Source organism: Falco peregrinus, chromosome 1 (assembly GCF_023634155.1).
Source record: "Falco peregrinus isolate bFalPer1 chromosome 1, bFalPer1.pri, whole genome shotgun sequence".
NCBI lineage: Eukaryota > Metazoa > Chordata > Aves > Falconiformes > Falconidae > Falco > Falco peregrinus.
Window position 1 is genome coordinate 57,805,423 of NC_073721.1, and position 21,575 is coordinate 57,826,997.

The 21,575-nt window shown below is 42.7% G+C and overlaps 1 protein-coding gene across 1 annotated transcript; it reads left to right on the forward strand.

Moving 5' to 3' along the window:
• Positions 1-6,645: 6,645 nt before the first annotated feature.
• LOC114012669 (endoplasmic reticulum-Golgi intermediate compartment protein 3-like) lies at positions 6,646-16,877 on the forward strand. Its single transcript, XM_055815664.1, is given in 5 exon segments — positions 6,646-6,784; positions 8,944-9,063; positions 13,365-13,458; positions 14,611-14,776; positions 16,429-16,877. Coding segments are annotated over 5 exon segments (537 nt in total). The 5' UTR covers positions 6,646-6,723; the 3' UTR covers positions 16,525-16,877.
• Positions 16,878-21,575: the final 4,698 nt, after the last annotated feature.

Sequence of the window (21,575 nt, forward strand, 5' to 3'; positions counted from 1 at the left end):
AATTTATGACTTAACCTTAATACTTAACCCAAAGACTCAACCTTAAGACTTAACCTTCAGAATCAACCTCTAAGACTTAACTGTAAGAATTAACCCTAAGACTTATCCCTAAGACTTAACTCTTAAGAATTAACCCTAAGACTTAAACTGAAGACTTAAACTTAAGAGTTAACACTATGACTCAATCCATGAGACTTAAATTTAAGACTTTACCTTAAGACTTAATCCTGAGACTTAACCTTTAACTTAACATAAGACTTTTCCCTAAGACATAACCCTATGACTTAACCCCAAGACATAACCTTAAGACTTAACCCTAAGACATAACCTTAAAACTTAACCTTGAGACTTACACTAAAGACTTAACCTTAAGACTTAACCCTAAGACTCAACCTCTAAGACTTAACTTGAAGACTTAACCCTAAGACTCAACATTAAGACTCAACCCAGAGACTTAACACTAAAATTTAACCTTAATACTTAACCCTAAGTCTTAACCCTAAGATCTAACCTTTAAGATTCAACCATAAATTTAACCCTAAGTCTTAACCTTAAGACTTAACCCTAAGACTCAACCTCTAAGACTTAGGGTTAAGTCTTAACCCTAACACTTAACCCTAAGACTTAACCTTAAGACTTTTAACCCTAAGATTAACCCTAATACTCAACCTTAAGACAAAATCTTAATACTTAACCCTAAGACTTAATCTTAAGATTTAACCCGAAGACTAAACCTTAAGACACACTTACGACTTAACCCTGAGACTTAGCATTGAGACTTAACCTTAAAAATTAACCCTGACACTTAACCCTAAAACTCAACCTTAAGATTTAGGCTTAAGACTTATCTTTAAGACTTAACCCTAAGACTTAAGATTAAGCTTTAACCTCAAGACTTAAAATTATGACTTAACCCTGAGACTTAACATTAAGACTTAACTTTAAGACTTAACCCTAAGACTCAACCTTTAAGACTCAAACCTGAGGCTTAACCCTAATATTTAATCTTAAGGACTTAACCCTAAGACTTAACCAGAAAACTTAACCCTAAGACTTAACCTTAAGACTTAACCCTGAGACTTAACCCTATGACATAACCGCAAGACTTAACCTTAAGGCTCAATCTTAAGACTTAACCCCAAGACATAACATTAAGACTTAACCTTAAAACTTAACCTTGAGACTTACACTAAAGACTTAACCCTAAGACTCAACCTTAAGACTTAACACTAAGATTTAACCTTAAGGCTCAACCTTAAGACTTAACCTTAAGAATTAACCTGGAGACTTAACCCTAAGACTTAAGATTAAGACTTATCCATTACACTTAACCCTGAGACATAAACCTAAGACTTAACCTTAATACTTAACCCTAAGACATAACCCTGAGACTTAACCTTAAGATTTACCATGAAGTCTTAACCGCAAGACTGAACCCTAAGACTTAACCATAAAACTTAACCTTAAGACTTACACTAAAGACTTAACACTAAGACATAACTTAAGACTTAACCCGTAGACTTAACCTTACGACTTAAGACTTAACCCTAAGACTTATCCCTAAGACTTTTAACCCTAAGACTCAACCCTAAGACTTAACCCTAAGACTTAACCTTAAGACTTATCCCTAAGACTTTTAACCCTAAGACTCAACCCTAAGACTTAACCCTAATACTCAACCTTAAGAGTTAACCTTAATACTTAACCCTAAGACTGAACACTAAGACTTAACCCTAAGACTTAAACCTAAGACTTAACCTTAAGATTTAATCCTAAGATTGAACCTTAAGACAAACTAACGGCTTAACCCTGAGACTTAGCCTTGAGACTTTACCTTGAGACTTAACACCGAGACTTAACCCTAAGACTCAACCTCTAAGATTTAATCTTAAGACTTAACCCTAAGACTTATCCTGAGACATAAATCTAACACTTATCCCTAAGATTTAAACTTAAGACTTAAACCTAAACTTAACCCTAAAACTTAACCTTAATGCTTAACCTTAATATTGAGCACTAACACTTAACTGTAAGACTTAATCTAGACTTAACCTTAAGACTTAAATATAGGACTGAAACCTGAGACTTAAAAATAAGACTTATCCCCAAGACTTATCTCTAAGACTTAATCCTAAGATTTAACCTTAAGACTTAACCCCAATACTTATCCCTAAGACTTAACCCTGAGACTGAAACCTAAGAATTAACCTTAATACTTAACCATAAGACTTAACCCTAAGACATAATGCTAAGAATTAACCCTAACACTTAACCATAAGACTAAACCATAAGACTTAACCTTAAAACGTAACCCTAAGACTGAACCATAAGACTTAACCCTAAGACTTAAACCTATGACTTAACCTTATGATTTAACCATAAGACTCAACCTTAAGACTTACCTTTAAGACTTAACCCTGAGACTTAACCCTAAGTCTTAACCTTTAAGATTTAACCCTAGAGACTTAATCCTAAGACTTAAACTTAAGATTTTACTTTAAGTCTTAACTCTGAGACTTAAACCTAATACTTAACATTAATATTTAACCCTGAGACTTAACCCTGAGATTTATCCCCAAGACTTAACTCTTAAGTCTTAGCCCTAAAACTTAAACTTAAGACTTAACCCTAAACTCAATCTTAACCTTAAGTCTTAACCCTGAGACTTAACCTTAAGATTTAAATTTAAGACTTACCTTTAAGACATAACCAAAACACTATTCCTAAGACTTAACCCTGAGATTTAAACATAACACTTAACCTTAATACTTAACCATAAGACTTAAATTTAAGACTTAACCCTAAGACTCAATCCGTAAGACTTTAACTTAAGACTTAACCTTAAGAATTAACCCTAAGACTTATATTTAAGACTTAACCAGAAGACTTAACCCTAAGACTTAACACTAAAACTTAACCCTAAGACTTAACCCAGTTATGTAACCCTAAAACTTAACACTAAGACTTAACCCTAAAACATTACCCGGAGACTTATCCTTGAGGCTTAACGTTGAGATTTAACCCTAAGAATTAACTCTAAGATTTAACCTTACAACTTAAACTTGTTTAAGACTTAACCCTAAGACTCAATCCGTGAGACTTAAAATTAAGACTTAACCTTAAGAGTGAACCCTGAGACTTAACCATAAGACTTAATCCTAAATCTTAACCTTAAAACTTAACCCTAAGACTGAACCATAGGACTTAACCCTAAGATTTAACCGTAAGATTTAACCTTAAGACTTAACCCTAAGACTTAAATTTAAGACTTAACCTTAATACTTTACCCTGAGACTTAAACCTAATACATAACCCTAAGACTTAACCTTTAAGACTTAACCCTGAAATTTAATACTAAAACTACACCCTAACACTTATCCCTAAAAATTAACCCTGATATTTAAACCTAAGGCTTATCCTTAAGACTTAACCCTAAGACATAACCCTAAAACATAACCCTGAGACTTAAGATAAAGATTTAACGTTAAGGCTTAACTCTAAAACTTAACTTTTAAGACTTGATCCTAATAAATAATCCTGAGACTTTTCCTTGAGACTTAACCCTGAGACTTAACCATAAGACTTAACCCTGAGACTTAACCCTAAGACTGAAACTTAAGACACAAACTTACAACTTAACCCTGAGACTTAGCCTTGAGACTTTACCTTGAGACTATAACCCTGAGACTTAACCTTAAGACTTAACCCTGAGACTTCACCCTAAGACTTAATCCTAAGACTTAACCTTAAGACTCAACCTTAAGTCTTAACTTTAAAGACTTAAACCTGACACTTATCCCTAAGACTTAAACCTAAGACTTTACCCTAAGACTTATCCCTACGACTTTTAACCCTAAGACTCAATCTTAAGACTTAACCCTAAGATTTATCCTTAAGATTTAACCCTATGACTCAAACATAATACTTAATCTTAAGACTTAATTGTAAACTTAACCCTAAGACTTAACCCTAATACTCAACCTTAAGAATTAACCTTAAGACTTAACGTAAAGACTTAACCATAAGACTGAACCCTAAGACTTAAGATTAAGTCTTAACCCTAAGGCTTAACCCTAAGATGCAATCTTCAGACTTAACCATAAGACTTAACCCTAAGACTCGACCTTAAAACTTAAGAATTAACCTAAAGACTTAACCCTAAGACTTAACTCTAAGATATAACCCTAAGACTTATCATTTGACTTATCCCTAAGTCTTAACCTAAATACCTAACCCTAAGACTTAACCCTAAGCCTCAACTCTAATATTTAACCCAAAGATTTATCCCTAAGACTTAACCTTAAGACACAACCCTAAGATTCAGCCTTAAGACATATCCTTAAGACTTAACCAAAAGACTAAACCCTAAGACTTATCCTTAAGATTTAACCTTAAAACTCAACCTTAAGATTCTTATCACTTAACTCTAAGACTTAACCCAAAGAGGTAACCCTAAGACTTAACGTTTAGACTTAACCCTAAGACTTAATCTTAAGACGTAACCCTAAGACTCAACCTTAAGACTTAACCCTAAGGCTCAACCTTAATACTTAACCTTAAGAATTAACCTTAAGACTTAACCCTAAGACTTATCCCTAAGACTTAACCTTAAGACTTAACCTTGAGTCTTATCCCTAAGTCTTAACCTAAATACCTAACCCTAAGACTTAACCCTAAGACTCAACCTTAAGACTTAACGTTAAGACTTATCCTTAAGAACTTAACCTTGAGACTTAACCATAAGTCTTAACCAAAAGACCTAGCCCTAAGACTTAAACATAAGACTTAACTCTAACACTCAACCTGAAGACTTAACCTAAAGTCCTAACCCTATGCCTTAACCCTAAAGACTCATCCGTAAGACTTAACCATAAGTCTTAACCTAAAGACCTAACCCTAAGACTTAAACATAAATTAACTCTAACACTCAACCTTTAAGACTTAACCTAAAGACTTAACCCTAAGTCATAGGGTTTAGTCCTACTGTCAAGTCTTAGGGTTACGTTTTAAATCTTAAGTTTATATGATAACCCTAACGCTAAGCCTAACTCTAACCCTAACCCTAACCTTAACCCTAACCTAACCCTAACCCTAACCGTAACACACATATGCAATAGCATTAATGGCAAACTAAGGGCAGCGCATGTGCAGAATGAGGTTGACATCGTGGGGCGTGGTTTCGGGTTGCGCATGCGCATTAGGCAATCGGATTTAACGCATGCGCGGTCGGTTTTTTGGCATGCGCCGAATCGGCTTGTCGCTGCAGGGCGTGGTTTCCCAAGGCGCATACGCATTATGAAATCAGGTTTTACACATGCGCAGTTGGGTCTCTGGCAAATCTAAGGGTAGCGCATGCATAGAATGGGCTTGACGCCGTGGGGCAAGGATTCCGGTGGCCCATGCTTATTACAAAATCGGGTTTTATGCACGCACAGTCGGGTCTGGCAAAACTCAGGGCAGCACATGTGCATAATGGGCTGGACGCCGCGGGGCGTGGTTTCCGGCAGCACAAGCGCATTACGAATTCGGCTTTTACGCATACGCAGTGGGGTTACTGGCAACCCTAAGGGCAGCGCATGCGCAGAATGGGCTTGACATCGCAGGGCATGTTTTTTGGCGGCGCATGCGCATTACGAAATCAGATATTACACATGTGCGTTTCTGGTAGTTTCTGGTAAAACTAAGGGCAGTGCATACGCATAATCGACTTGACGCTGCGGGGTGGAGTTTGTGGCTACGTATGCATATGACAAAATCCGCTTTTACTTGTGCGTAGTAGCGTTTCTGGCAAACTAAGGGCAGCGTATGCGGGATCGCGATGCCATTATATACGTCCGGCAACGCCGAGGGGGAGGCGTCACCGCGCATGAGCGGCGCAAGGGCTGCAGCACGGATATTTGGCCGCTAGGTGGCAGCAGCAACCGCGCTCCACCAACCGGGCGGGTGCAGTACCCAAGTGTTTGCCGCTAGATGGCAGCAGCGCCCCACCAGCCCTGTGCTGAGCACTGGCCGGGCGAGCACTGGGCGGGGTCTCAGCCCAGTTTACACCACCGGGCCCCGGGAGTGCTCGCTGCGGCTGCGGGGTTCCCTGCGCTCTGCCCTTTGCCCACTCGCAGCCCGGGCACTCATACTTATTGCCTCTGTATGCAAAAGTACCCACGTGGCTCAAATTGTTAAATCCTTTGCGTATGATGCATTCCGTTTTGCTGTGGGAAATAGGGGTGCTTTTGCTCTGTTTCATTTGGAAGCACGTTAGTAACAGCAATTTTAAATATATTTTTTTTAAAATAGGAGAGATTTTGCTGGAGTGCACTTTTGGAGTAGGCAAAAACGAGTGCTGTGAATGTGTGACTTAGGAAAAGCTCATACGAGGTTTTCCCCTGCACATTATGAGCTGTTGCATGATTTAACCTCTTGAGATATAGCCGCTCCCTGTGACGGGAAAGTGAGCCGTTACCGGAGTGAAGGGGTGCAGGGTACGCGGCAGGGCTGAAAGGTGGGACAAGGGAGCGGGGTCTTTCCTCCGCCTGCCTCTTCCCCACCCACACCCCCCCCAGACAGCCGCCGTGGGCACAGCCCGCACCCCGCGGGCGGCCCCCGCAGAGCCCCGGGGCCGGCAGGCTGAGGGGAGCCCGCGGCGGCACCGAGCACCGGCCCGGCGGGGCGGAGCCGGAAGGTGGGTCCATTTCCGGCCCGCGCGGCACCCTGGGGTGGCTCTTGGCGATGCGGCGCTTCCCCGGGAGCCTGGAAGACTTTCGGGCCGGGACGTGCGGCGGCGCGCTGGGTGAGCGGTCGGGCTGAGGGCGGCTGGGGGCCGGTGGGCGAGCCCGGGCGCGGCCATCGGGCAGCGGCTGGCTGGGGGGGACGTGTCTGGCCGTCGCTCGGCCGCGGCAGGGAGCGCCTGATGGCGGCGGCGGGCGGGCTGAGGCGGGCGGACCGGTCCGGGACCGGCGGGGTTGTCGGCGGTTCACGTCTCCCCGGCAGTGACGGTGGTCAGCGGGCTGCTCACGGTGCTGCCTTTTTTGTTTCTCGTAGCTGCGCCGCTACCTCAGCGAGGAGGCGAGGCGGGGCGGCCCCGGTGCTCCCTTGTGGCGGCGGGGCCCGGGAGGGGGGTCTGCCCGCGGCGCCCTGCCGCCCCCCCCGCCGCCTCCGGGCTGCCCGGGCAGCCGCCGCAGCCGCCGCAGCTCTGCGCGGGGCTTTGTCTTTCCCCCAGCCGCCGGCCGGGGCCGTGGCAGCGGGCTGGGGCCGCAGGGGCTGCCTTGGGGCCTGCGGTGACGCTGTCGCAGGGGGGCGGCTCAGGAGCCTCTTCAGCCCCTGCGAGCGGGCAAGGGAAAGGAAAGAAAGCCGGCGGTGGAATCCCACCCCCCCCTCGCCCCGACTGCTGATTTCTGTTAAAAGTATTGCAAAGGGCAAGCGTTTAACTACCGGGGAGGGTTGGGGAGGCAGCAGCTCAGGTGTCTTGCTGATCCTGTGTCACGACAGTCAGCTCCTGGGCCGGAGCAGCCATGGGGAAGAGGCCTTTGGATTTGCTTCCCGGTGAAACGGGACTCTTTTGTTTTTTCTTTGTACCTAGGTTCATCCGGAATTGTATGTTGACAAATCAAGGGGAGCTAAACTGAAGGTCAATCTAGATGTTACTTTTCCACGTAAGCCTTGTGCTTGTGAGTCGGACTGCTGACTACGGAGGGATAACTTACAACTTTTGTACTTGCCGAGGGCCCACGAGGCTCCGTGTGCCCGCTGCTTCCGAGTGCTGTGCTGCTGCTTAGGTAACAGCCGGGGAGGAACTCGTTCCTCGTGGTTACACAGCCAGGCCTGCTGGGCACTTAAACCAGCGCGTCCAGTCGGGCACTATTATTTTTCTAGATTGTAAATGAGCCTGAGGCATAAACCCACTTACATTTCTGTATGGCGGTGTACTTTGTCAGAGAGCTGAGTCGCACTGACAGAGCTGGCACAGAGTTCCCTTGGGACTCTAGATTTGGCTGTCTTGTTGAAAGGCTGGAGAGCCAGCTTTGGAAGTCACTTGGCAAGGCACAGCTTTGCTGTGGTTTTGGTATTTGAATTCTGACTCTAATGCCAATGCCATGTGTTAGCCTTTCTCCGGAAGTTATAAAAGCAGAATGAGCGTTAAGAGTCTGATTACCTTTTTACTAAATTCAAAACAAAGTTGAGGGATGAAGTGACTGGAAGTCCTGCAAGTCTGACTGGGTATTACTGCCGTGCATGTTATCTGCCTGTCTACCTGTTCCTGCCTCTTGTTCTGTTGTGGCAATTCCTTTGGGTAATGCGTTGGACTCTAGATGTAGTGCATCTTGACTTCCTCCTGACCCCCTGAGATGTTACCAGTCTTTGCCTTCCTCACGTTTCACAGGGCGTGGGAAGGCCAGAGAGACTGGAAGCCTTGGCTGTTGTGTGCAGAGAAACTGTCAGCCTTCTAAGAAAGCATGTAGCCAACAAGCGCATTGTGGTGCTTCGGTACCAAGCTGATACCACAGGCCTCAATCTTTTTTGTGAAAAGGGATCACGAGGAAATGTGCTGATGTTGAAGGGGGAAGGGTGGCGGGGGAAGAAGTAGGAGGCAGCTTTCAACCAATTTTAGGCTTAACTCCTGTGTTCCTGAAAATGGTTCTGGGCTTTGAGGGGTTTGCTTTTGGCTTTTTGCCTTAAGCGCGTCTACCTTTCAGGGTAACGCTTTCTTGGAAGTTGGAAACGGTCTTTCTTGAGCACCAAACCAAACCCTGTACCTGGGAGGGCCATTTAGCGTGCTGCACCTTGCGTTTTATTCCCTGTCGGTCACTTGACCCTAGCTGTACACGCTTTCATGGTTTGGCACGTTCTTACCCTGCTGGCTGAAAGATTCTGTCTTTTCACTTCCTCAGCTTGCTACAGGCCATAACAAATGTGTGTTGATAAACCGCTTTGCTTGATCACTGCTTTCAGATTTGAGCATCGATGCCATGGATGTAACAGGAGAGCAGCAGCAGGACATAGAGCACAAGCCATTTAAACAGCACTTGGATAAAGCTGCCAATCATGTGACTCCAGAAGCTGACAGACATGGTAAGATGCTATTCTTGCCATTCTTGGATGGATGCTCTCATAGTCTTTCCATCACCATATGCCTGCTATGAGATTTGTGGGAGCAAGGGACGGCTGAATTCACAGCGTTTTAAACACCACAAACTCTTGAAGAGTTTATAGGACACATCTATTACACTGGCAGATCAAACAAGCTCCTGTGTGTGTATATATATATTATACTCGGTACTTTTGCGAGGCAAGTCTTTGCCTGGTCCCTCTGAAATGGGAACAGGGACTCATTGATGCATTTCAGGAGCAAAGCTGCTGAGTGAACAGGCTTTTCTTACTAGAAATCAAGCAGCTGGTCTGGCAAAACTTGACTTTGGTTGTATCTTTAAATCCCAGGATGCTGACAAATGGGATGAGCTGGTTAGAGGAAAGAGCCTCTCTCCAGGGAAGGCTCTGCTGACTTGACCCTTAAGCCTAAACTTGCATCTTACTACATTTGCTTTGTGTGTGTTAATGCATACCTGATTAATAGATTTCAGTTGATTTATCAGTTATAAGTTGGAGTAAGTGGTCCTCGGCTACATAAACCTCTCCTCTGCGTTTTTTTACATGTTATGACTTACTGTTGTACTTCAATACAAACCGGGAACGATTCTGGTAGTGTTGCAATGTAATGGTAATACTGTCCCGACTTTGTCTTTCTAAAACATGAGGTCCTTATTATCTCTTCTGGGAGATAGCGTAGTTCTGTGTATTGGCATGAACTAAAATTGCTGATTTGTTGTAACTCAGATTTAACTTTTCTGTTCTTAAAAGCTGAAAGGCTAAACTAAGCCAAGAGCTGAACAGTGGGTAGGTACAAGAGCTTCTGCTGTTGTAACAGAAGTGTGGTGATAGCATTCTTACTGTTGTGTCACTTAGCAGCCTTTCTGTGTTCAGAGGCTGCTGCGTGACGAATGTAATGTCTGGGGTCAAACCCTGCTTTTCTGTATCTAATTCTCTGTTAACACATGTAGGCCTCCTGCCTTACTTGTGTTGACAGCCTCCACTGGGATTACTCGGTCTGAACCGGTTGCTCTTGCTCCTTATATTATCAATGGGGAGGAAGAGAAACTTGCAGGGAGCAAACAGTCTCATCCAGGAGAGGCATTTTGAAAGCGATAGAATTGCATCGCATGCAGCAAGCAATTTCTTCTGCTGTCTGGAAAAAGTATATGGCTAGTTTGATTTCCACCACACGTGTGGCAAGTTAGATTGGAAGAGTACACCCATCTTTGTGAAACTCTATCAGTTTCTGTTAGTAACGCTTGATGTTCAGTCAATTATTTAAATGGCAACTATAGCAGTATTGACTGGTAAAGGAAAAATGCATGCAGACGTGGTTACCACTGGGCTTGCTTTAGTCACGACTCAGAGCTGGACCACCACCCCAGTGAGTGGCAGAGAACCAAGGGATACAGCACGGCTTATATGTACTTATCAGATCGTTAGTCAATGTCTGAAGTTTTGAGGAGTTTCCTTTGGTCCTGTTGGTTCTGTGAATCCATCACCTGACCCTGTCCCAGTTGATTCACCTGCTCGGTTCCAGTCTCTGCCTCAGTTCCAAGCTCCTCCTTGGATCGTGATCTTCTTTCTGCCTGCTTTAACTCACACGCTCCTTCAAGCGCGCTTAGTCTTTGAACAAGCAGTTCCTATGCACATACACCAATTTTTCTAAAAACACCTGCGTTTCTGCGAGCGCCTGTGTGCACAAATTGATCATCTGTTGCTTCTCTGTTCTCCCACCGATTAACTGGACTGGGTTTTAAACCAGCCTTGGATTAGGGCTATGCTAGGGATGAGGCCTGGTTCTGCCATTAGCTGCTTCAGCACTTTAAATTTCTTAGTTTAAAAATACATTTTATTTAACGTTAAATTTAGTAAAGCATACCTAAATATTATCAAGTAGTATGTGGAGGCTTTTTCTGATCATAGTTACATTGAAATAGTTAATAACTCAATGATTTCTATGGTAAGTTGCATTCTGTGCTGGGATGTAATCTCATTAATTTCCATTGGATGGCGATAGAAGATTGAATATTTTTTATTATTATTTTTATTTACTGTTTCCTTTTAACATGGACCGAGTTTTCCAGCGTCATGTGTCATATCTGCATGCAAGTCGAGGACCGTGTTAACAGCACGAAACTTTGCATGTGGGGTTTTACGTACTGCGGTTTCTTTATAGTATCTAAGCTATGTGCAGTACCTCTGGGTGCTCTCTGAGGCAACTCGACAGGCAGCTACCGATTACATTCAGAAAGCTGTTACTAGTTGCTGTATCTTGAAAGACTCCGTGTGTTGTACAGGTGTTCTTCAAATGGCAGGAATCATGGCTTTGACAAAGTGTAGGAATTATTAAGCTGCATTCTTCCTGACACTATCTTTTAGTGTAATTACAGGATCAAAACCCATACTGGTTGAGTTCTTAATTGTGCTCTCAACTTGTTTGAATGTTGTAAGCTGTAGAAAGTAAGTCTCATACAGTGGTTTAAGAATGGGTATATTTTCCTAAAAGTTTTTGTTTGCTTGATCATAACTACCATAAAGAAGTGAGGTTAACGGTTGATTTTTCATCCATATTTCATACTTTCTAGTTAAAATCTCTTTTTTTTCTGTGGCTAATACAGATGTCTTTAATACTCACTTCTGTCCACCTGTTATACCTCCCAATCTCAACAAAGAGGGTCCCCGATAACATTTTGTCCCCTCAGCAGTGTCTGACTTATCACCTGCCCCAGCCTTAGTTATCCCAGAAGCCACCTTTTCGAGGCTCGTAAGAGGGTAGTGCGGCCGTGCCTAGACAGCGAGCCTTAGAGGGCTTTTGTAATCCAGCAGACTTGGTCCTGTCCTTCAGGATTTGTGAGTGAAACAGCCTGGTTTTAAGGGGCCTCTTCTAGTAAGAACCCATGTTTCTGAAAATTTTAGACATGCAATTCCTTGGCTCATTTATTCCGAACTCCAAAGTTTACAGACCTTTCATATTTGTTTTTGTTTTTGGGAAAACTGTAAAAAAAGAGACTCAAACTCTTATGGGTTACTCTAGGTTTGCATGTTTTAATTGGTCCAGCAGCATTGGGTCACCTCCGCAAAGAGTGACAAGGTTACAGGATTTTTAGCTCTATATTTATAGTCTCTGCTAAGCATTACCTACTCTATTGGTTTCAAACAAGTCTTTTATTAGTCATTGTCTTGACAGCCGGTTTCACAAGTTGTTCTATATCTTGACCGCTTCACCATTTTACTTTTTCTTTCAAGGATGATCGCTTCAGGTTCTGCACATCTCAGTTCTGATTAATCACAATAGACAATCTCCACCGTCTCAGCCTCCTAGAGGTTAGGGTCTTCTGTTCTTAGAAACTTCTTTGAACTGTCAGGTACAGTCTTACTAATATTAAACTTTCATTGTCTAGCATCTATTTACTGACCGCACTTGCAGTCCTGGTCTGGGGCTATACAGGGGACAAAGCTGAGGTGTACAGCCTACAGTAGCACTGATCTGGCATTTTCCTCCAACAAAACAAAGGTCCTGTTTGAGTTTTCTGGAGGCATGTCTTTCCCTTTGACAGGTTTCAGCTGTCACCAGCTCTCATCTCCTCTGTTACGAGTCCCTCTGCAGCCTTCTGCATTTAAGAACATAAAACTCTGTGAGTTTGTGCCCCAGCTGTACTGTGGCTGCACATTCAACACACAGGTGGCACAGACACTTGCAGAATTGTAAAATCGTGACAGATAGAAATTCCTTGGAGATTCTTGTAAGCCAGTGGTTAATGTGTGTGCACTGTCGGCGTCATTGTACTGGAGAACTGAGTGTCAGTTTTCCACTTGGGAGATTCCCACTGTGATCTAGTTCCACAGCAATGTATAACTGTGATCCCTACATATCTTGGGACAGGATTATGCGCTATGCGCTGCTGTCTGCTATTTAAAATGTTGTTTGTGTAACAGGTCCTGTATCGGTCGCAATTTGCTGTTTGGGTCTGCTTTAGGCAAAGTTTTAACAAAGCCTTTGTGCAAGTAACATCTGATCAGCGCTCCAGCAAGGCTTACAGGTAGCTGGTTCTTTCTGTGGAGGGTGTTCTTCAGATGACAAATGCTACTCTGCTTCTTGATCTTACTTTGCAGCTCAACAGGCTCTGTGCATTCTTTCAGGTGAGCTTTGGGTGCAGGATGCACAGATTCTGATACAAAATAATTTCCTTCATGTGTAGAACAGTTTCTGTGCATAGAGCAGAAGTACAAGATAGTGTTTCTAGACATGCCTTGTCACGTTGAATCCTCTTTTGTCTTAGAACTGGGGAAAGAAGAAGAAAAGGTGTTTGATCCAAATGCTTTGGATGCCGATGGCTGTGAAAGCTGTTACGGGGCAGAGTCGGAGGACATTCGGTAACCTTTACATCATCTTAGTGCTTGAATCGGTACAGTTAATGTGGCATACATGTTGGAGGTTTTTTTCCAAAATGTCTGTGAAGGTCCATGCAGTGAAATCCTCCTAGGCACCTGTTCGGAGAATGGTGAGAGCTGTTGTGTTTTAGTATGCCTGTGCTGCGCTCACGATTGTTAAGAGCATGCATAGTTAGGTTGTCTGTTTTGTCTGCGTGCCTGTTTAAGGGCAGTAGCACAAAGATTGTATCTTAGCAAACAGAACCTTTTCTGGGATTACTTGGTGTCCAGAGGGGAGCTGTGTATATTATTTCACTGTTCTGTGAGCTGTCTTGGAATAAAACCTGGTCATGGCTTTGCCTTCTCACTTCTGCTGCAGGCCTTGCATCCTTATGGGAGCAAAGACCAGACACCTATCACTCACACAAACGAATGGGTGTCATTCGGTGTTTCTCATTCCTTCTACCTGCAAATTTGTGTAAGAATGGATTCGTGATAGTCCACAGGTTCTGGACTATCCTTTGCTATTATTGTCTCTGTAGTAACTTACTTAAACCCATCTGTCAAGTTGCATCCTTTCCCAGAGATGTTTCCATCTTGAGGGATTCATGATTCCAGCCTTCAACTTTTTTTGTCCAGCAGAACACAGAAGACAGACAATTGTTTTTTCTGGTGAGCGAGATGTTGTCCAGAGGTAGAAGAGCAATGAAGAAAGTTTGCCGTTAACCTTGCCTCCGATGTTGGCAGTCTTTCCCTAAAAACAGAGGAAGGGAGGAGTAGAAACAGGTAGATGCTTTGTTCGCATGGCGAAGTTCCAAGCTGCTCAGAGCTGTGGGAGACTTCCCACAGAAACAAATGTCATTTCTGCAGCAAATTTATTTGTCGAGAATGGACTTGGCTGTCTGAATGGACAACTAAAGCCCTCTTCAGAATTAAGCGCTGCATTAAAACAGCTTGGATCCTCGTGCCAAAATCTCAAAAAGTACGTCAGGAAGCTCAAGCTCCTTCAGGAGCATTAGACCACTTTTCACTGTCCAGTTCCTGAAGCTTGCTTCGTTGATTTGTTGAAATAAAATCCACTGGGGATTTGAGTCCTGAGCTGGAGTGTCTCTTTATCACTGTAAAGATGATAAGATGATGTTTGTGCTCTTGCAGGTGCTGCGATACTTGTGACTATGTCAGAGAAACATACAGGTGACGAGGCTGGGCCTTCTAGAACCCGGATAGCATAGAGCAGTGCAAGAGGGAAGGATTTAGCCAAAAAATGCAAGAGCAGAAGAACGAGGGCTGCCAAGTGTGTGGTTTCCTGGAGGTCAACAAGGTGAGAGATGGGTTTTGCTGTGAGTCTGTTGCATGGTGTTGATGAGCATCAGAAGGCACAAGTCAGGGCATTCCGCTCTTTTTTCCAACTTTAAGTGTTCACAGGACTCTAATAACCCCTGGGTTCAGCAAGGTACTTGTGCCTGTAGAGGGGTTCAGTAGGAGGGTCAGGAAAAGGGTGGGAAGGGGCTAATTCTCTGTTTCATGAGGTGGGCTGGCTGGAGGAGCTTAGCTTTTTCTACCATCTAGCTAGTGAGTCTTTTTACCGAGGTTTCTGGAGCGGAAGAGGCAGCTTCTTTGAGGTGAGGTTGTCCCACCTGCCCTTCTAGTCTCAAAACAGAGACCACCAGTGGGTGCTGGAAATAGCAGTAACCAACAACTTGTCAGCAGAGGTGCTGGAGGGAGTGAAATGTTCCCCTCTTTAGGAAACCAGTGGAAGCAAGACTATTGGAGTTGATTGTCAAGGTTGGAAGATGCTTAAAGAGATGTTTTTTGCAACTGGTGTATGAAAATGTAGTGTGAGATACACCAGATGACTATGTAACTACCCTGTCATTTAGCAGATCACCGAGCTGAAAACACCTGGATGTGCAGGTTATGTATCCAAGTACATTCTAGCAGTCAGGCCCAGGCTAATTTTTCTAATTTATTTTTTTTTTACTTATTTCAAAATCTGGAGTGTGTTTTACATCTTTGTGTACTATTCCTGGAGACAACATTCTTTATTTCTGAAAAAAAAAAAACCCAAAAACAAACGCACCCCACCCTTTCACTCATGAAGCCAGACATCGTGCTTTGAGCATCATCATGGGTGCTGAACCATTACAGGACCCTTTGTCACAAAGTGTGGTGAGCAGGAAAGATTCAAAGGGGAGTGCTGTGGGTAGCAAGGGTCCAAGGGTGGGTGTCACTAGGGAAATTTCTGGGGGCCATTGTTAGGCACTTGGACTTTTGTGCATCTCCATTCTCATCGGGTCCGCAGTTAACATATGCAGTAGGTTTGCACAGACATCAAAGGTGTAATTTAGCATGTGAGCTTGATGCATTGAAATCTTCCAGGGGAGGGTGTGTATGATTGCTAGCGAGTGTCAGGGAAGACTGACACCTAATATCCATATCCTTACCATATTCAAGGTTAAAATTGTAATAATCTTTGTCTTTTGGGGGATTTTGGAGTGTGGGGGTTTTTGTGGGGTTTTTTTTTGGTGGTAGGTTTAGTGCTTTATTTTTCACGGACGCATACATAGGACCACTGTTGTTTATTGCGTTAAGGGTTTTCTTACCCTGCCTGCTCACCCTCCCAGTTACTTTCTCCACTCCGTTTCTATGATATTTTATTTCCTACAGCAGCAGTTAGTTCCCTCCCAGTAGACTTGATTCCTTCTTCTCATTCTTATGTCCACTAAAATACTCTGCATAGAACAGTTGTTGTCAACATCGGTATGTGATTATGGCTTTCCACATGACTGCCTGTGAGGAAGAGGGGAAATTCATATCTCTTTTAGGACAGTATTTGCTGGTATTGTCACCCGTGACAATGAGTTGCTTATTGTCTATCTTATTCAAACAAAAATTTGAAAATCCAACCACCGGTATGACTGCTTTATTTATATAGATTCAGGCCTTTTAATGAAAGATTACTGTCTCCTGCAGGTAGCTGGAAATTTCCACTTTGCACCGGCAAAAAGTTTCCAACAGTCTCATGTACATGGTAAAGTATTTTCTTTTCCTGCTTATTGTGACCTTTAGCTTCCAAGTGTTTTAGACCATTTCCTTTGAACATCTTTGCATTGCTATCTGTGGTAATAGCAGCATTGCTTCAGGGGGGAGGACATTGGTAAAATTTTGTTAGAGATGTTTGGAACTATCAGGAATGAATAGAAAAGTGTTTTCTGAAGGTGCTGCCACATGGGTGTGGGAGAATATGGAGGAGAATGTGTCTGGGCAGTCTCTCAACCTCACTTGTTCTACAAAACTTTGCTGCCCTGCTGTAAAACAACCTCAGGTACGGTGTTCGGTCCAGGACCTAAATATCAGTATCTCTGGAAGGGATGTTTTGGAGAAAAGCTCTTGTCAAGGCAATTCAGAACTTTCAGAGTAAAATTTCAGTTGTGAAGGACTTCGACTTACTCAAGTATATATAAATACACAGTGGTATATATAAATACACTGAGTTCAAGTAGGTTGCCATAGCTGTGCTCTAAAAAATTAAAAGTAATTTATTTTTTTAACTTTCAAGGAACATGCAGTAATATATTTTCCCAGAATTTTATGGATGCTGTCTACCTCTCGGGTCATTCAGAGGACATTTGGCACAGATGGACCCAAGGCACTGAGCATAGCATGACATTGGTTAGTTATTTGGATTAGTTTTCGCTTGCATCTGTGTTGTCTTCACACCTCTCTGAAATGTGAAACCTGACATTTGGTAAAGGGTTTGGTTTGCGGGTTAGGGGACACCAAGCCGTTGGGAATGAAGGAAAAAGAGGAGAGAAACGGTTGTGCTGGAAAACAGGAAAAAGCATTACTCTGCAACATCCCTGGGGAATTTTAGTCATGAGAGGGTTGCCATGGGCCCTTTGGGGAGACAGTGGCCAGATGGGGAACAACAAAGTGATGCTGTGACGCTGAAACCCACCTTTACCCAGAACAGTCTGCCTGTTGGTTCATGCATTCCAGCACAGATGGGGTCATGGTGGTTTGGCTACCCAGTCCCTCTTTTTTTGTTTTTAGTATCAGTGAAACACACTAAAATGCAGGCGCATAACCTTTTCTTATTCTTCCTACAGAGAAACACCCTGCTCTGCCCAACAAGCCTCATGAATGGACATCTTGCTTATCCATTCCCAAAAGCTGCCTTTCCAATACTCTTCAAGAAATGATGACAGGACAGCCAGTGGTTTCAACTTGCCATAATTTCCTCAAGGGCTTGGAGCTATACATAACAAGTGTCCAGAGAATGGGAGCTTTTGCATGTGGAAGGGTAACAGTAAATTATTTTCAATGCATCTTTGAAGGTGATTTGAGTGATGATACTTGCTGAGGACAAATACTTTATAAGTTTTAGCATAAAACCAAATTTGGATTAATACCATCTGAGTAATATGTCTGTGGAACTGGTTTTGCCGAGGCCCAGGTCATTTACTGTTGGTCTTGCTTCTGTCTTGGAGAAGCAACAGCAGGCTTGCTTGAATTCTGTGCTTCCTAGCAAAACCCACAAAAGAATGACGTACAGCTTTTATTTACTGAAGCTAAATAGCCACCAGTTGAAAAAAAAAGTTCAATATATATCACTTTGCATGAAGCTGAATCTCACTTACTCGAACGCTCCCTCTTACTGATCTCGGAGTTAAGCTAGAGATGCTAAAACTGTCAGACACAAATATTTAACTGTGGTCTTTGTGTCAAAGACTAGTACGTGTAGGCTGTCCTTTCTTTCCTTGTTTTGCTGATTTGGAAAAAAAAGTGACTTGGTCATGCAGTAATTAATTGATATTATGGCTTGACTTTCAGATACAGTGCTGGATTCTTCTCTCGGCCGTATGAATGAAGTGCCTCAACCAGGTAGATACAGCTTTTTTCAGCAACACCAGCTGCTGGCCCATTCTGAGGCCAGAGAGGAAAGTAGATGTCATTTTGCATTTAAATTACAGCAGAGAATCCCAGACTCTGGTGATGTTTCAAAGTAGCGATTCTTTATTTTTATGACTCCAGTAGCTGAATTACCACTTTTTATTTTTCCTTCAGTCAATAGCCTGTTTTTTATGAAGTTGCGTGATCATAGCAGCAATACTAGTCAACACTGTGACCATAATGATGTCGCTGTCTTTATTGGGGCTGTTTTCAGTAGCTTTCTGGAACACACACGTGGACAGACAGATGGCTTATTACTTACTCTATCTGTGCACATTTGTCATTGTGGGACCAAGTTCCTTCATAGTTATTTAATTAACTTTTACAATGTAATTCATTTTGCTATTTTTGAATGAAAATTTTGAAGTTTTCTTTTATGCTTGACTGCTGGCATTTGCATAAGTTTCAGTCAGGTTTTTGTTTTGCTGTGTTTGAGGAAATGTTGAGGGGTGTGTATGACTGAAACTAATTTATTTGTAGGAGGAGATGAAGACATTGATTGTTAGATACACTGATTGCGAACACTCAAGAATCTGATCTTAGATACCATGTGTAATCAAAATTTCCCGATCCAAATCCTCTACTTTGCCCACTAAATGACAAAAAATACATGAATGTCATATAAATCTCAGAAAGCAGTAATCCTGCTTCTAAAATGTACAGTGTTAGGACATCGACCACATTTCTATTATACAGGGTATATTAAAATCAGGAAGGTATGCTTGTTCCAGTGTGTAGTTATCCTTATTTGTAAACATATAAATCAGTCACGGATGGCCTAATGCAGCAAAATACTAATAATGGGGCTTGATAGCCTTATTTCAACCTCGCTTTGTGTTGCAGCTCACCTCTGCTGAACCAGCCACCGGACCTATTCTCAGAGTACTGTTTGGACCATGGGATCCCATTCCTGGGGGTGAAGCTGAGCCAGGAAGGCTGAGAACACCTGGAGTGCTGTGTGTTTGAGGACAGCTTAGAGGCACCAGTGTTGGTTTATTTCCCATCAGCCTGTGATACCTTCCAAAAATACAATGTGCCAAGTAAGTTAAGACCATTCAATCATTTTTTTAAGTAGCCACATCCAGTTCATCCACTGAATTTGTTTCTCTTCCTAAACAAGACACTGGCAAGCTTCTCTGTTGGCTGAGTTAGCGTATCCCCAGTCCGGTTGTGATGAGTATTGTGTTGGTCAGCTCATCAGGGATTGAGCTGGAGAGTTTCAAAATTAAAAACATGAATAACCGTAGATTGAGGCAAACCCCCTTATTTGGCACCTGGGACAGTTTGTGTTCCTTTGATAATAAAGGACAGGAGGCAGCTACTAAGTTATATCTGCTGGTAGCTAATGCTGTCACTTAACAGTCTTGTAATCAGATACTATGTTTACTTTTGTTAACAATGCAGGAATCCTCTCATTACTTTTTGTTTTGTTTTTTACATGGAAAAAAATAGAGTAGAAAGTGCTGAAAGCATATAATGAACCAAAGGATTTGCCAGGGTAACAAGCTGCTTTGGTATCTGTAATTTTTGGAAAGCTGCCAGATGCTTTTCTTTAGTTCAGCAGTAGAATAAACAGTGATGTTTGCTTTACCAGAAAAACTACTTGGCAATTTTGGTTTCATTTTACAAATAATTTTGCATGCATCAACTGCAGTCTTGTTGCTAATTTAGTATCATCCAGGAAACTTTCCTAAACTTAACTAAAATCCATGGATCAGCTTATTCATCGTGGTTTTTGTCCTGCTGCATGTGCTTAAAATCTCAGCCACCTGAGAGGGAGTATTCCCAACCCAGAGGCTTTCTGGTGTCATTTTATACCAGTTGGTAGATAAGGAACTGTAGTCTCAGCACCCAGTGGAAAAGTTAAAAATACAAAAATACAAAACTGCAGAAGTGAAAAATTTTGATGGGAAACTTCAGTTTAGAGAGGAAAGCATTTTGCATGGAAAGGTTGTTCTGCCAGTCAGTTCTGGATCAGCAGTGGCTGTACCTCAGCAGCAAAGTAGTGGATTTTTAGTGCAGCAGATGTAGTCTGTATACACTGATTAAATCTTGAACCATTTTCCTGAGAGAATTCAGTTTCCTGTGGCTATTGCTGTGTTTTGCGTTTCCTGGAAGGAGTCTTTCAGCTCAGTAACATTGCTGTGTTGAACTTTGCTATTTTCTTACTTCAAACGTGGAGTGCAGTCCCACAGAGGTGGAGCAGGGAAGGGTATAGATTTGTCCAGCTGTATTGCTTGCTGCCTATGGCACTGGTCTGCTTCCATACACTGAAGAGAATTTCAACAAGTTGCTGAACCTGTGCAGCATTTTTTCTCACTTACAGATAAATCTTTATATTTCAGCTCTGCCCTCTTAACCAGAAAGCCAGCTTTTCACCTTCTTTCTGATGTTATATCTCACCAGTAAGATGGCGCTAGTTTTCTGTGAGCAAAGAAGAAAAGGAAGATGTCACTCTTGACAGCTCAGTTGCGTTCATATATTTAAACAATAATGAAACGGGGGTTTAAAAAATGTGATCACATTTTCTTGCCAAGAATCTTTTAGGTATTTTAAAGATTTGCAAGTTTCATTTTTACAGGTCCAGGAAGATGCAACGGAGGCAGTGCGGTTTGTGCCTGGTGTATTGCAACAACTGGTTTTTGGTGATAGCGACACTTGGCACTGGGCCTTCAGCTTTACTCACCCAAGGTGTGGTGATGCGTGTTTTTGGTAGCAGATCCAGAAAGTCAGGATGGTTTAGAATGAGCTGTGGAAAGGGAGTCCTTTTTAAGAAATCTGGGCCTGTTGAGCAAGCTACAGAAAAATCTTAGGCTGCCCGAATTGTCTAGCTTAGCAGCTCAATGTTTTGACTTGAAGGAAAAGTCAGATTAATGCCGGTGGTCAAGTTGGGACCTGGTTCCAAGGATCTAAAGTAGCATGAAGCTAATGCTTTCCCTGGGCTCGCCAAGCTCAGTGCTCTTACCTTGGTAGCATATGAGTTTTCTCTGCAATGGACTCATTTGGTTTCTTGCCTGGGGAAGGAAAAGCTGCTTTTTCTGTCCTGTTAAAACCTGTTTGTCATTTGTATTGCAGCAGTACCTCAGAAACCTGCCTGTGATGTGATGGTGAAAGGACAGGGAAAGAGCTCTTTGTTCGAGAGGCTTGCCAGCTATCAATCAAAAATA